The sequence below is a fragment of the Odocoileus virginianus genome, chromosome 15 (assembly GCF_023699985.2).
Source record: "Odocoileus virginianus isolate 20LAN1187 ecotype Illinois chromosome 15, Ovbor_1.2, whole genome shotgun sequence".
NCBI lineage: Eukaryota > Metazoa > Chordata > Mammalia > Artiodactyla > Cervidae > Odocoileus > Odocoileus virginianus.
Genome location: NC_069688.1, coordinates 40,793,806 through 40,807,526, shown reverse-complemented (window position 1 = coordinate 40,807,526; position 13,721 = coordinate 40,793,806). Strand labels below are relative to the sequence as shown.

At 43.2% G+C, this 13,721-nt stretch overlaps 1 protein-coding gene across 7 annotated transcripts in view; it reads right to left on the bottom strand.

The window, feature by feature from the left end:
• SYBU (syntabulin) overlaps positions 1–13,721 on the bottom strand; it is a 122,325-nt gene that overhangs the window by 35,094 nt on the left and 73,510 nt on the right. The window contains exon 1 of one of the 7 annotated variants that reach the window (XM_020876373.2): positions 6,833–6,973. The exons of the other annotated variants lie outside the window; for them this stretch is intronic. Coding sequence (XP_020732032.2) covers positions 6,833–6,860 — 28 coding nt within the window. The 5' untranslated portion in view covers positions 6,861–6,973. Of the gene's footprint in view, positions 1–6,832; positions 6,974–13,721 lie in introns of those variants that run through there. 7 annotated transcript variants of the gene reach the window in all.

Genomic DNA, 13,721 nt, shown 5'->3' with positions numbered 1-13,721 from the left:
TAACATGTTCATGTTGATCTTATGTTACGCACTTGACTGCAGAGCTACCCACACAAACGAACAGCTGAAATGGCCACATGTATGTTCTCCACACAGTCAAAAAGAGGAAAAACCCAGTAATTATCTCTGCCAAGTGAAAGGAAAAAATGTTTCTCATATGGTGCGAGGACTATGTGAAAAATTGAATTCTCTAGTCAGAATGGATTGACATGCTCCAAGATCAATGCTACCTTGACCACTGTGTAATATTTTCTGAAGGGTAGGCTGTAAGTGGGCTTCCCAGGTGGTAGTAAAGAATCCACCTGTCCATGCAGGAGATCGTGGTTTGATCCCTGAGTCAGGAAGATCCCTTGGAGAAGGAAATGGCAACCCACTCCAGTATTCTTCCCTGGAAAATTCCATGGCCAGAGGAGCCTGGCAGGCTACAGTCCATGGGGTCACAAAGAATCAGACATGACTGAGCAATGGAACACGCAATCAATCTTTAACGCAAATATTTTTTATTTGCAAGCACAAATGTCAACAAAATAAAAACAAGCTGAGTAAATTATTCCTGGCATCTGTACAGAGTGTTAGAACAAAAGCAAGCAAATGGAGCAACGGAAGGTCTCACGGGGTTTGTTTAAATTCAGATGTGTGTTCAAGAAATTAAAGTGAAAATCCAGGAGAGAGGGAAAAATGAAGTCACGTGGGCATGTTTCTGGGCAAGGACCTGGCAACACAAAAGAGGATATCTGGATGAGCAGAGGGACGGGCTAGGAGGAAAGCAGGTGTGAGGCAGGTGAACCAGCTCTTGCACTCTTGCCCTGGGACACCTGATCAAGGCCAGCAGAGCCTGGCACCTCTGGGGAGGGGACTTCACAGAGACGCCATGCTCTCACTGTGCCTTCAGAGCTGGGTGCTCCCTGGGCAGAGGCCAGGCATTCTGCAAACAAGCTGAGCTCCCAGCAGCAAGCTCCAAAGGTCACCTCACCCCATTGTTTAACCCACTGAAAACTACTGAGACTCTCAAGCTTCTGAACAAAATGTTTTTGAATGTCTCCCTGAAAATGTTCTCTGCTGGTTCTTGTGTGGTGCCTGGCATTTAAAAAGAATGAAGCTCTCTCACCATCAGATTATGCTCTGCACACAAATTATGCTCTGCATTTCCATGGATTTGTTTAATGGAACCTTCCCCAGGCTCTCAACTCAAAGTGATGTCTGGCACGGAGCACGCGTTCCCCGGCCAACCCTTTGCTTGCCCCGCTCCTCTGCCCCTCCCACCCCCCCGGACGCAAGTTAACTTTTAATTCAAGTGTACTCAGTGTCCTTAGTCTCTCCACCTCTCTCCTCCCCTTTCCACACTGTTCTAAGAAAAGCCACAATGGAATGGAAAAGCAAAGCAGATTATGAAAAAAACATTAAGGCCACTCTCTTTAGGACCACAGGACAGTTGTCTGCATGGCAGTGAAATGAAGAGGATAAGTAGGAAGTTGTTTGTTGTTTAGTTGCTAAGTTGTGTCTGACTCTTTGCAACCCCATGGACTGTAGCCCGCCAGGCTCCTCTGTCCATGGGATTTCCCAGGCAAGAGTACTGGAGTGGGTTGCCATTTCCTTCTCTAGGGGAGATTCCTGACTCAGGGATCCAACCCACATCTCCTGCATTGGCAGGTGGATTCTTTACCACTGAGCCACCAGGGAAGCCCAAGTAGGAAGTCTCCCCAAACAATTAAACAGTATGTGACTCATTTTTGTGGCCTACCTCCATAAGCATCCCAAAGGAACAAAATCAACACGGCTCAAAAGGAATAAACTGACTAAAACTGAATTCCAGTATCTCCTTGATGTATAGCATCACAAAGATATCTTCCAGGCTCTAGAAGGGCATATCCATCTGTCCACAAACATCCAATGAGGACCTCTTAAGTTCCAGGCCCTGTGCGACTTAGGGAGAGCACAAAGGCAAATGGCTCCATGTTTAAATTTTATCCTTGGGCTCCAACATATTTGTAGGGGCACATACCTAAGGTGGTAGAAATTATTTTTAAAATGAAAGGAATTGATAAAACACACATTTCAATGTAGTGGTTACCTCTGGAGAAAGGCCAAGAATGGGATCTGGAAGAGCCTGTAGGCAGCTTCAGGGGTGGTAATTCTTAGAGTGGAAGGCAGGTCACAGTGCCTGCTTTATTATTATTCGCTATAGCTTACATATGGGCTTTCCAAGTGGCTCTAGCGGTAAAAGAACCCACCTGCCAATACAAGAGATGTAAAAGATGTGGATTAGCTTCCTAGGTCGGGAAGATCCCCTGGAGGAGGGAACAGAAATCCACTCCAGCATTCTTGCCTGGAGAATCCCATGGACAGAGGAGCCTGGTGGGCTATAGTCCATGGGGTCACAAAGAGTCTCACACGACTGGGCAACTTAGCATGGCACAGCACAGCCTAGCTTACATATGTTATACCTGTTCTTTATGGGCAGTATATTAAATACATAATATTTAAAAAGAAAGAAAGAAGGCAGCACAAATAATTTAAAATAAGAAACAAAATGCGGGGGATGGAGAGAATGAAAGGAAGGAAAAAAGGGGAAAAAAACATGGTCCACATCCTAAAGAGGCTCATATCCTAGTAGAGCAAAGAGTCATGTTAACTACAACATGGTAACTTTTTAAAACCTTCAAAGGAAGTACACGGGGCTTCCCTGGTGACTCAGTGGTAAAGAATCCACCTACCAATGCAGGAGACTTGGGTTGGAGCCCTGGGTCAGGAAGATTCCCTGGAGAAGGAAATGGCAACCTACTCCATTATCCTTGCTTGGGAAATCCCATGGACAGAGAAGCCTGGCAGGCTACAGTCCATGAGGGTCTTAAAAGAGTGGGACATGACTTAGCAGGTAAAACACAACAAGGAAGTACATAGTAATAAAGTTAACAGCAATGGCATGTAAAATTCAGATCCCTGAGCGTCTTCACACTTAAAAACCTGGTTTTACTCTTTATAAGTGTCAATCTAGCATTACTTCCCAGAACCCCAAAGTCTGGGTTCTATGGTCCTCCTCCGTATACTCAGAGGACTCAGCACTTTCCCCAGAAACACACACGTATGTGGAGCCCCTGGCTTACTGTTGTATTCCGGTGCCTGGCTCACTGGCTGGCACATCAATAAAGAGTTGCTGAAGCAACAAATAAAGAGCACTACTGGGTTGCCTGGAGAAGCCCATGGACAGAGGAGCCTGACGGGCTACAGTCCATGGGGTCGCACAGAGTCGGACACGACTGAAGCAACTTAGCACGTATGCACACCCTGAGTTCACATCTGTTAAGTGGTGACTGAGACAGGAGAGAAAAGAAAGGATGAAAATGCAAAGCTGGAGAATCTCATCCCAAACTCAAGAAGGCCTCAGGTCTGCACAGACAAAACCCCTCCATCACCCTTGGTAAGCTGGGCTCGGCCATGCAGGAGACCACGGCATTGCCCACAGATCCCAGGATCAGGTTCAGGCACAGCCTCCATCTCTCAAGAATGGTCAGGCCCGCCAGTCGCCTGGGCAGAAATCAGATCTTCCTGGCAGAGGCTTGTAGAGCCTGCGTTATCTCAGCCACAAGGGTGAGCACAAGAAGCCAAAACTGCGGGAAGATCCAGTTTCCCTGAATAATGTTGCCACCACACAGGACGAGGGAACACCCCTCCCCCTGAAACTGCTGTAAACTCTCTTGGATACAAAAGGACTCAACAAACAGAACTGCCAACTGAGACCTCAGAATGCTCCTCAGATGTCAACAGAAGAACGTGATCCCCAACTCATGACAGCAGCACTGGTCACCTAACAAACGCTCGACAAATTGTGCATCATCGGAGCGTGTGCCTGTCTGACTAAAGTCAATGGGAAAGGAAAGAGGGGATTATGTTGGTCACAGACCAGTGTCATATAGATAAAAGGTCGCTGTGCTAGTGGGATGTTGCTATGGATTTGATTTTTGCCTTGAAATATTCCAAGAGAAGGCTTATTCTAGCTTCATTACTTGAGTGATACTGCATCTGAAATTAGGTTTAGCAAAATATATTTAGCTCTATGTTTGGAAATATAGCGAGTCCCAGATCCACAGCCTCTAGAGACCTCATATTAAATTGCCTTCTACAAATGTCCTCCCCTTTTTCTCCATTCAAGCAAAATTGGTATAGCCCTTATTCCACATGCCACGTTCTTTCCAGGGCAAACAGATGGAAGGAAGAGAACATGCCAGAAAGAAGAAATGGAAAATGAAAATGACATTGTAATGAAAATAAAACTGCAAAATATTATCTGGGTCAACTCTTCATGCGCTTTAAAATCAGCACCAGCAGGCTTTGCACATATGGCATTGGTTTTACTCTGTTTTTTTGGTTCAGATGTCACAGAGGATTAGTGCAAAAAGAAAAACCCCAGCATGGGGCCTATTTTTGTACAGATTAATCAATCATTTCCCTTCCTTTCCTTTCTCATCACTCCCAAAACTCAACTTAATGAAACGGCTCTCGTTCAAAATATGTCATTTATGGCACACTGAATAGAAAGCCTTTCAGGAAAGGAAGTGAGCTTAGAATCGGAACCTAAGTTTTTTAATGTCACATTTTTAATACAAGGTATAAATATTAACTACACTTAGCTACGGCCCAACCCCTTTTAGCTTACATATCTGTTGTGGAATCTTACATATCCGTTAGTGGCAGCAAAATGAATTGGCAAACATTTCATTATGTAGATCTAGATACGGCCATCTGACAAAAACAGAAAGCCACACATCTGAAAAGAAAAAACTACTGCACATCGCACGTTTTGTTTTGTTGTCTACATTTTCAAGTACACTGAATGTCATAATTCCCATCAGAAGACCGAGCATCAAGCACATGGTTAGGTTCTTAGCATTTGCTAGGAAATCTGATAAGCTGAATGGAATCAAACCAAAGAACTGTTCAAGCCCTTCGATACACCCTCCCTTAACTACAAGCCATTGTAGAAACGATAATGATGCTTACAGTAATCATAATACAACAGCAGTGACTATTTAGTATATGTCACGGGCTACTGATGATGTCACTGAATTTTCAAAAGCAGCCTAATGTCATAGGTACTATTATTAGTTCACTATATAGATGAGGGACAGGGAGGTCTGGCATGCTGCGGTTCATGGGGTCGAAAAGAGTCGGACATGACTGAACGACTGACCTGGACTAAACTGAACTGATATAGATGAGGAAACAGAGAGCAAATTCCGATATTTTGAGGTTGAAAAAAATCCCATACTCTGCTGGTTTGCAGAGATGCGCAGGAGAATTTGTCACAGGCACAATAAAAACAGGAAGTGGAGCCTATAATACCGGAAGTGAAAGTGAAAGGCGCTCAGTCGTGTCCGACTCTTTGCAACCCCACGGACTATACAGTCCATGGAATTCTCCAGGCCAGAATACTGGAGTGGGTAGCCTTTCCCTTCTCCAGGGGATCTTCCCAAGCCAGGGATTGAACCCAGGTCTCTCGCATTGCAAGCAGATTCTTTACCAACTGAGCCACAACGAATGAGGTGAAAAACTTTGCAGAAAGTGTCATGGACGTTGTTTCCATGTCTTTAAAGCCATGATCACTACAGAGTGTATCATGAACCTTTATTTGTCTGCTGCCCCTTTGATGAGTGGAAATTATATTTATAAAATATTAAGACAGTGACCTAAAGCCCGACCTCAGTGACAAAATCAGAGCCAGGAGTCACCAGGACATTCACATCCTCAAAGGGTGGTAACTTTTCACCATTTGAGGGAATTAAAATCGAGCCATGACTAACAGCTGGAAGAGATGACATTACACCGGTTCTCCTCTGCATGAATGGTTAGTCATGAGCAGAGAAAATAAGAGACATTTACAATCTAATGTGACACTCTGTGCTCACTGTTCTATATACTAAAAATGAATCACTCTTATACCAATACAGTGTATATTCTGCTTTTTGTCTAGAGCCAGCTACCTACTGCGGACAGTGTGAAGATCTAATTTAATGTAATTTTAGAATTACTGAACTAAAGTTGGGGTGACCATACATATAGTCTTTTGTTTCCACTCATTAATTTTAACACCGCAGGCATTAATCATTCACCCAGCAGATGAAAACTGCTCTAAGATGACTCATGTGTTTTACAACATTGCAAACCCAACCCTTATGTTTTTGGAAGGTACAATAAAGCGGAAGTGTTAGAGCAAATCATTAATAAACACAAAATTCTTCCCCACCCCAATTCCATGGACCTGAAGAGTTTCTGAATTTTTTCTGAATATTATATGAGAAAAATAAATTAAAACTGGTTAGAGGGATGGTCTCTGAGTAATTTCCATGGTGAACTGGCAGAGATGAGCACATAAGCAAGATCATTCTTGATAATAAATACATCGAGTCTCAGCTGACACAGAGGCCCCATCGCACACTCTCTGCAGGGCCAATTAGCATTAATTGTGCCTTCGTTCATCTATTCCCATAGCACGTCACTGGGGAAGGACAAGCTCTGCATTTATAAATGCAGCATGCAAGGCTCAGAGTTAGGAGAGCATTCTAAAATGTAATCATCCATGTCCATCTTTTCCCTTTTGCCTCAAATGGCAGATTCACAAATGACAAGGGGTATTTAAAACAATATAGGTGTGTGTTTTCAAAGTTTAGTTTCAGACTCTGCATTCAGGATATCTGAAAGGTAGACAGAGTTGAAAATTTGTTTCCAGACTACATTTTTAGCCTACCACAAGTAACTTGACACACACATATACACAAAGAACATATCCTCTGGGATCCAATATAATTATTTACTTACTGTGACTAATATGACTTACTTAGAAGATAAGCTCCGTAGACTTTCATGGCAAACACTGCCTCTGCAAACAGCCTCCCACCTCAGGCTGGGGTATGTCTTGTGCAGAAATACAGTATGTGCAGCTCAGCTCATCTCTCCGTGGAGTACAGTCTCAGAGTGGGGTATCCATGGAGACCGAGCCTCCTACTTGTACAGGGCAAGGAAGTTACTCTGCTGGGCACCATAGCAACAGGAGGCAGAGGGGAGGCTGGCCAATCAGGAGAGAGCACAAGAGCTTCTCCTTGGTGACTGCAGCATTTCAAATGAAACCATCACCCTCATGAATGGACACAAAGCATTTAAGGAAACATCAAATTGTCAAACAGAGGTAAAGGCCTACAGGCTTTCTTTGACAATTGTGGAGCAACACTTAAGAGTCTTTCGACAGTGATTATATCCCAAAGAGCGAGGAAGAAATTACATCAAAACCCAACACATTCCTACATGGAATGGCAAGCACGTGACACTTTGAGGAAAATACTCAGTGTACTTCCTGACTTCCAGCTATTTAAATATGCAAGGCACTTCACAGTCCTCCCGGGGAGGGAGGACCAGGAGACAATTGTTGTTCTGAAGGGAGAAAATGGAATTGAAGGCTGTGTGAGACAACTGTTGGCACAGTGTTTCCAAACAGGAGAGCAAAGATGTTTGTTAAGCTTCCAGAAAAGCCATTTATTATATTAGAATAATTCTTACTAAGAAGGTAACGGTGATAAAATAGGACCAATGCAAACAAGATGGTAAGCGAGCATTCAAATACCTTAAAGTTGTGCTATTTGTAAACTTTGCTCATTTAATAACCTCAGTGATCATTTACTGAGCACACACTGCACAACAGGAAAATGCTGTAACTACAAACACTTGCCAAATGCTAACACTGATTTTTGCAAAGGTATAGGACATGCACGTTTACCTCTCAGTGTCGTGCAGTATTTACTCGATGCACATATGGGCAGAATCTCACCTTACTGTGTTTTACTGTATTGTGCTTCGCAGATACTGCTTTTTTTTTTTTTTAATTGAAGGTATGTGGTACTGTGAGTTGTCAGATGATCTGCATATGATAGCATAAAGTATTTTTAAATGTATATATTTTTAGCCCCAATGCTATTGCACATTTCATATACTACAGTAGAGTGTAAATATAACTTTTATATACTTTAGGAAACCAAAAAATTCATGTGACTCACTTCATTGCAATATTCACTTGACTGCAGTGGTCTGGAACCAAACCCACAAAATCTCTAAGGCAGGCCTGTACTCCGTTACATACATAACATGTTATGATTCTCACATCAACATGAGAAAGATAAGTATTAATTGTTCCTCTATATGACAAAAGGGAACCATTTCCTCATATTTACAAAAGAAACTATCCAGCATGTGAACTCCCCTGCCTCCCACTGCTTGGCAAGTGACGTGGTACACCCTATTCAATACCTAAATATAAGGTGAGGCACTCTCTTCCCACAATTACCTCACACAAAAGAAAGCTCCTTATTTTAAAGTCTTTCCAAAGCCTCTTATTATAAAGCTCTCTCTTATAATTACCTTCTTTGATCAAAAAGTGTCATTTGAAAAAGACACATGGGACTGAATCGACCTCAGTCGGTATTGTTTTGCGCTGCCTTCAGGGGTCGGCTGATGGAATTGTTTAAAATGGAGGGGGCCAAGAAATTCAAAGCTAGATTTTGTAATTATTCCTGTGGTAAGACTCCTCCAGCCTTTTTTAAAGATCAATTTAAATAGCAATGTTGTTCAGTCGCTAGATTGTGTCTGACTATTTGCAATCCTGTGGACCGCAGCAGGCCAGGTCTCCCTGGCCCCTCACTGTCTCCCTGAGTCTGCCCAAGTTCATGTCCACTGAATCGGTGATGCCATCCAACAGTCTCATGCTCTGCCGCCCCTGCCATTAAATAGCAATAGTCAAAGGTTAAGTTATGGAGATGGAAAAAAAAACGTACTCTCTTTGCTAACTGGACTTAGTAACTGAATAGCTCTGGGTATTGACTGATACTGACATTGCCTCTACAGGGGAGCAGAAAAACCACCTGCCTCCATGCTCTCCGTGGGTGCTGTGACGGTCTGCTAGCTGTCGTCCCATGTCCAGCCCCATTCTTTCCTTCTTCCATAATAATAGATGCCCAGCTGACCAAGATGTCCTGGGATATAATTGGAAATGACATGTGCCACTTCTGTGCCCTGACCCTAAAATGATTGGGTGAGTATCCCCTGGTCCCTCTCTCCCTTCCTTCTTCCTGGAGGAGGACAGCCAACCTGACATGCTACCTACCGGCCTCGGTCTCGCAAACACCTAGGGACTGTTTTATGACGAAGATCAGCTTCTGTCTAGTTTTTAACCTCTGGATTTGGGAGCCTCTTATACATTAACAGCTACCCTCACAGTACTCGCAGGCTCAAAAATAATGTCCAATGAGAGCTCCAGATATGAATTCAAAATGGCTTTGTATCAAACAAATTGGGCAGAAGTGAAGATAACTTGCTCTGGGAAAGACACCCGAGTTGAAAACTAGCTCCAGGGAGGAGGAGGGTCATAAATTTTTTATATTAATGATGAATAACAAGATCCCTACTTCTAAATAAATAACAGAGTATACATTTGTATGTTTAACTAAAAAAATAAATTTAAAAAACCTACCAGCTATTCACTATTTCATCCATCTCTAAAGGTTTACTCAGGTTAGCAAATAAAATATTTTTAATCTCATTAGGAAAATGCAGGACCTTGTATTCACTCATATACACTGTCTCCTACATTTGGCTCTGTTTTCACTGCCTCTCCTTCATTAACCTGCTTCCAGTTTAATCTATTGATAATGCAAGCTCCACAGAGCAACCAAAAGGGCCTTGAACATATACACTAAATTGTGTTGCGTTGAGAGCATGCTCAGTCGTGCCTGACTCTGTGCTCTATGGACTGTAGCCCACCAGGCTCCTCTGTCCAGGGATTTTTCCTGACCTAGGGATCGAACCCACATCTCCTGTGACTCCTGCATTGGCGGGCAGATTCTTTATCACTGAGCCACCTGGGAAACCCATATATTAAATTATGTCTCTCTTAAAACTGGCCAGTAGGTTCCCATTGCTGGATGCAGACTTCACTTGCAACTACTCTTTCCTCTTCCTAGCTCACGGCTTCGCTCACTGTCCCCGCAAACCCTCTGCAAGTGCAAAGGAATATGACTAAGTTCTCAGCTCAAATGTCACCTCCCCAGACACTCCCAGCCCAACGCTCGTCACCGGCTATAGCATTACCTTGTTTTACGTGTCACTATCTGAACTTATCTTGTTTGTCTGCTTGTGTATCAGCCATCTCCCTATATCAGGCAGGTTCCAACAGAACAGGCATCTTGTTTGTTTTTCCCTTCCTCTGTCCCAAAAGCATGGAACAATGGTGTCAGCACAGAATAAATGCTTTATCAATACTTGTTGAGTGAATGAGTGAAAGCTGGTCCATCAGTGTACAGCCGGGATTCAAACTGAAGTTGAGCAGAATCCTTACAGGTGGTGAAGTGAGGATTGCTGTCTTTTAGACTCTTACACAGCAATCACCTTCCTGCAAAGCCACAAACATTCCAGTCCATGTAATGGACTTGAATTCAAAATGGCTTGGATTGTAAGTCCACTGTAGCTAGTTTCCCGAAGCTCACCTCACTTAACCGTGGCCAGCATCCACATTGCCTACTGCTGAACCTTGGCTGTTAGACACAGGTTCAGGTGGTAGAAGACTGTAACTCACTGAATTACCCCAACGAACTTACATAAGTTTGGTTCAACACATAACTTTCATCAGTAGCCCAGTCCACCCACACGCCACCCAGCGAATTATACAGACAGAGAAGACAGAAGTCCCCTCCACCTCCTCTCTTGTTAGGTGCATTGTTTTGCTGGGTTTCCTAGTGGCTCAGATGGTAAAGAATCTGCCCACAATGCAGGAGACCCGGGTTCGATCCCTGAGTCAGGAAGATTCCCTGGAGGGGCGCATGGCAACCCAATCCAGTAATGTTGCCTTGGAAATCCCATGGACAGAGGGGCCTAGTAGACTATAGTCCAGTTAGTCAGCTCAGTCGTGTCTCCTTTTGACCTCATGGACTGCAGCACACCATGGACTACAGTCCATAGTGTTGCAAAGAGTCAGACATGACTAAGCGACTAACACTTTGCTACCAAAGTGCATGGTTCCCTCACATGCAGCCTGGGAATTCTCTGGCTCTGGGTTCTGGCATCTCAACCTTCCTCTGGCCTCTTCACACCAGGGAAGGGCTTCAAGCTGCTCCATCCCCGGAATGGTTGTGCTATGTGCTAAGTTGCTTCAGTCGTGTCTGACTCTTTGCAATCCTTTGAACTAAAACCCTCCAGGCTCCCCTGTCCCTGGGATTCTCCAGGCGAGAATACTGGAGTGGGTTGCCATACCCTCCTCCAGGGTATCTTGCCGACCCAGGGATCAAACTCACATCTCTTATGTCTCCTGCATTGGCAGGCGGGTTCTTTACCACTCACACCACTTGGGAAGCCCCATACTGGTTGGGTTTCCTTAATTAAGCCCATTTCTGTGCATGCAGTCTCCTCAATAAACTCTTCTCAATTGGCGGGGGACGGGGGCGAAGCCCAACCTACAGCATATATCTGCATGATTTATAACTCTTAGTTTATAGGTTTGTGTATAAAAGAAATTTTCAGGTTTATTTCTCTTGGGCTGGTAGTCGATAAATATCTTTAATGGTGGGTGTGTGGTCTGCTGGGGCATCTGCTATGTGTAAGATACCACTAACGCTTTGTTCTCAGCACATTAGAGCACTTAGGAAGCATCTGGCGGGCCCCCAAATTGGTAGCTATAACACTGTAGGTGCAATAAATCCCAGCAGACCTGGGATATGGACAGCAGTCACCTCTGAGAAGAAGAGGATTAGAACTCACTAATTCTTATGGGAAAACCATTAGCAGACCATTTGGCCCCATCACATTGATTGGGTGTACCATCAAAGGCACAGATGGGAGAAAGGCATGAGAGTAAATATGTAAGAGACCCTGCCATAAAGATAAACACCCAGGGCTCCTCATCACAGTTAAGCTTTTTTTCCTGCCGATCTGGTCTCTGCTGGAGAGAAGAGGTAGATTATACAGCAGTTCATTATAAAACATTTTGTGCTGATTCCTGGGGGGACATTTTTTCTCTCAGAGGGAAAGTTTCAGAGATCCACTTCGGTATCAGTGCAAAAGCTCCTGTTTAAGTTGGCAAAACCTAATCATTGTTTATGAAACTATTGATGACACACAGAGCTACACATAAAACACTGGTGACAAGTAGAGAAAGAAGTAGATCATTATTAAGTGGAAAACTCTGAAGACCTTAACATTCTTTGATGGTGACATCTTCATGGTTTATTTTCCTGATCTGCATCCAAATAGCCTCCTGTGTTCAATTTTCTGTATTTCATTGAAGTTACATTGAGGTTCATTGATTTGGTTAGCAGCAGCCAGCATAATATGTATATGGACTGTATCAGCTAATCTATAGGGCTCCACAGATATTTTTTTAAAAATCCCTGTCTTATATAAACTAATCTTTCTCAGTTGTCATACTTCCCTGTTACAATTAAAATTAGTCCTTTGACGCTGGACCTTACAAACCAGTGTGGTAGTTAAGAGTCAAAAGCAAAACTATCCTATTTAGAATCCATTTACAGACTGTGACCTCGCATGAATTAGTGTCTCTATGGCACAGTTTCTCCATCTGTAAAAGAGGGGACAATGATACCCCCTTCTCACACTGATATGAGGATTAAATGAGTGAAGTCCTTGGAATTTTGCCTGGGACAGTCAAGGCTCAATAAATATGAGCTACAACAATTTTTAATCAAATTTCAGAGTCATGTAAGCACACGATTACATCTAATATAGTCTTCCAGATATGTTTAGCATCTGAAACAGACTAAAGACTTTATTTGAGATTGGGCTTTGCTGCTGAAAGAGCTTTGATTGAAACTAAAAGCTATTAGAAAAGCACTGCCTGCCAAAGAAGGCAGAATGTTTCCATATAACCCAAATCTCTTTTAGCACTAAAATTTTAATTTTTCCATTCTATGAAAATATTTCTAAAATGCTTCAGGAATTTTCCTGCCTTCATACACATCATTTTCTGCCAACTACACCATCACAATGACTCACTCTGTTTCTAGAACATTAACTATTGCATTAGTGCTACAAGAAGCCTCTCATGTGGTGCTAGTGATAAAGAATGTGCCTGCCAATGCAGGAGATGCAAGAGATGCGGGGTCAGGAAGATTTCCTGGAGTAGGGAATGGCAACTCACTTCAGTATTCTTGCCTGGGAAATCCCACGGGACAGAGGAGCCTGGCAGGCAACAGCCCATGGGGTCACAAAGAGTCAGATACAACTGAGCACACACACACACACACACACACACACACACACACGAGTGCTACAAAACATTTAATAGGCCATTATGTATTTTAGTGGTCTTCTGTTTGCTTTTTTCATATTTTCCCCTTCATATTTTCTCTTTCCTCTTTGTCAAACCATCATCTGTCAATCAACTCATGCTCTCTCCAGTGTCCTCCAATAGCAAACACTCCTCCTGTTTTATGTGAACTGGGAGAACATGACATGCTAGAGTTTTGTTTTAATAAACGTAAGTTCTGTGTGATAGTTTCAAGGATTTTCCTGTAAACAAAGTGCAAGGAATCTCTGATAACTATTTTAAGAGCAACGAATGACCGTTACGAACATTTGCTAAGGAATTGCTTTGTGCCAGATGGAACGCTGGGCATTTTACATTCTTTAATCTGTTTAATGGACACAATAACCCATTCTGAAGATGCCAAACA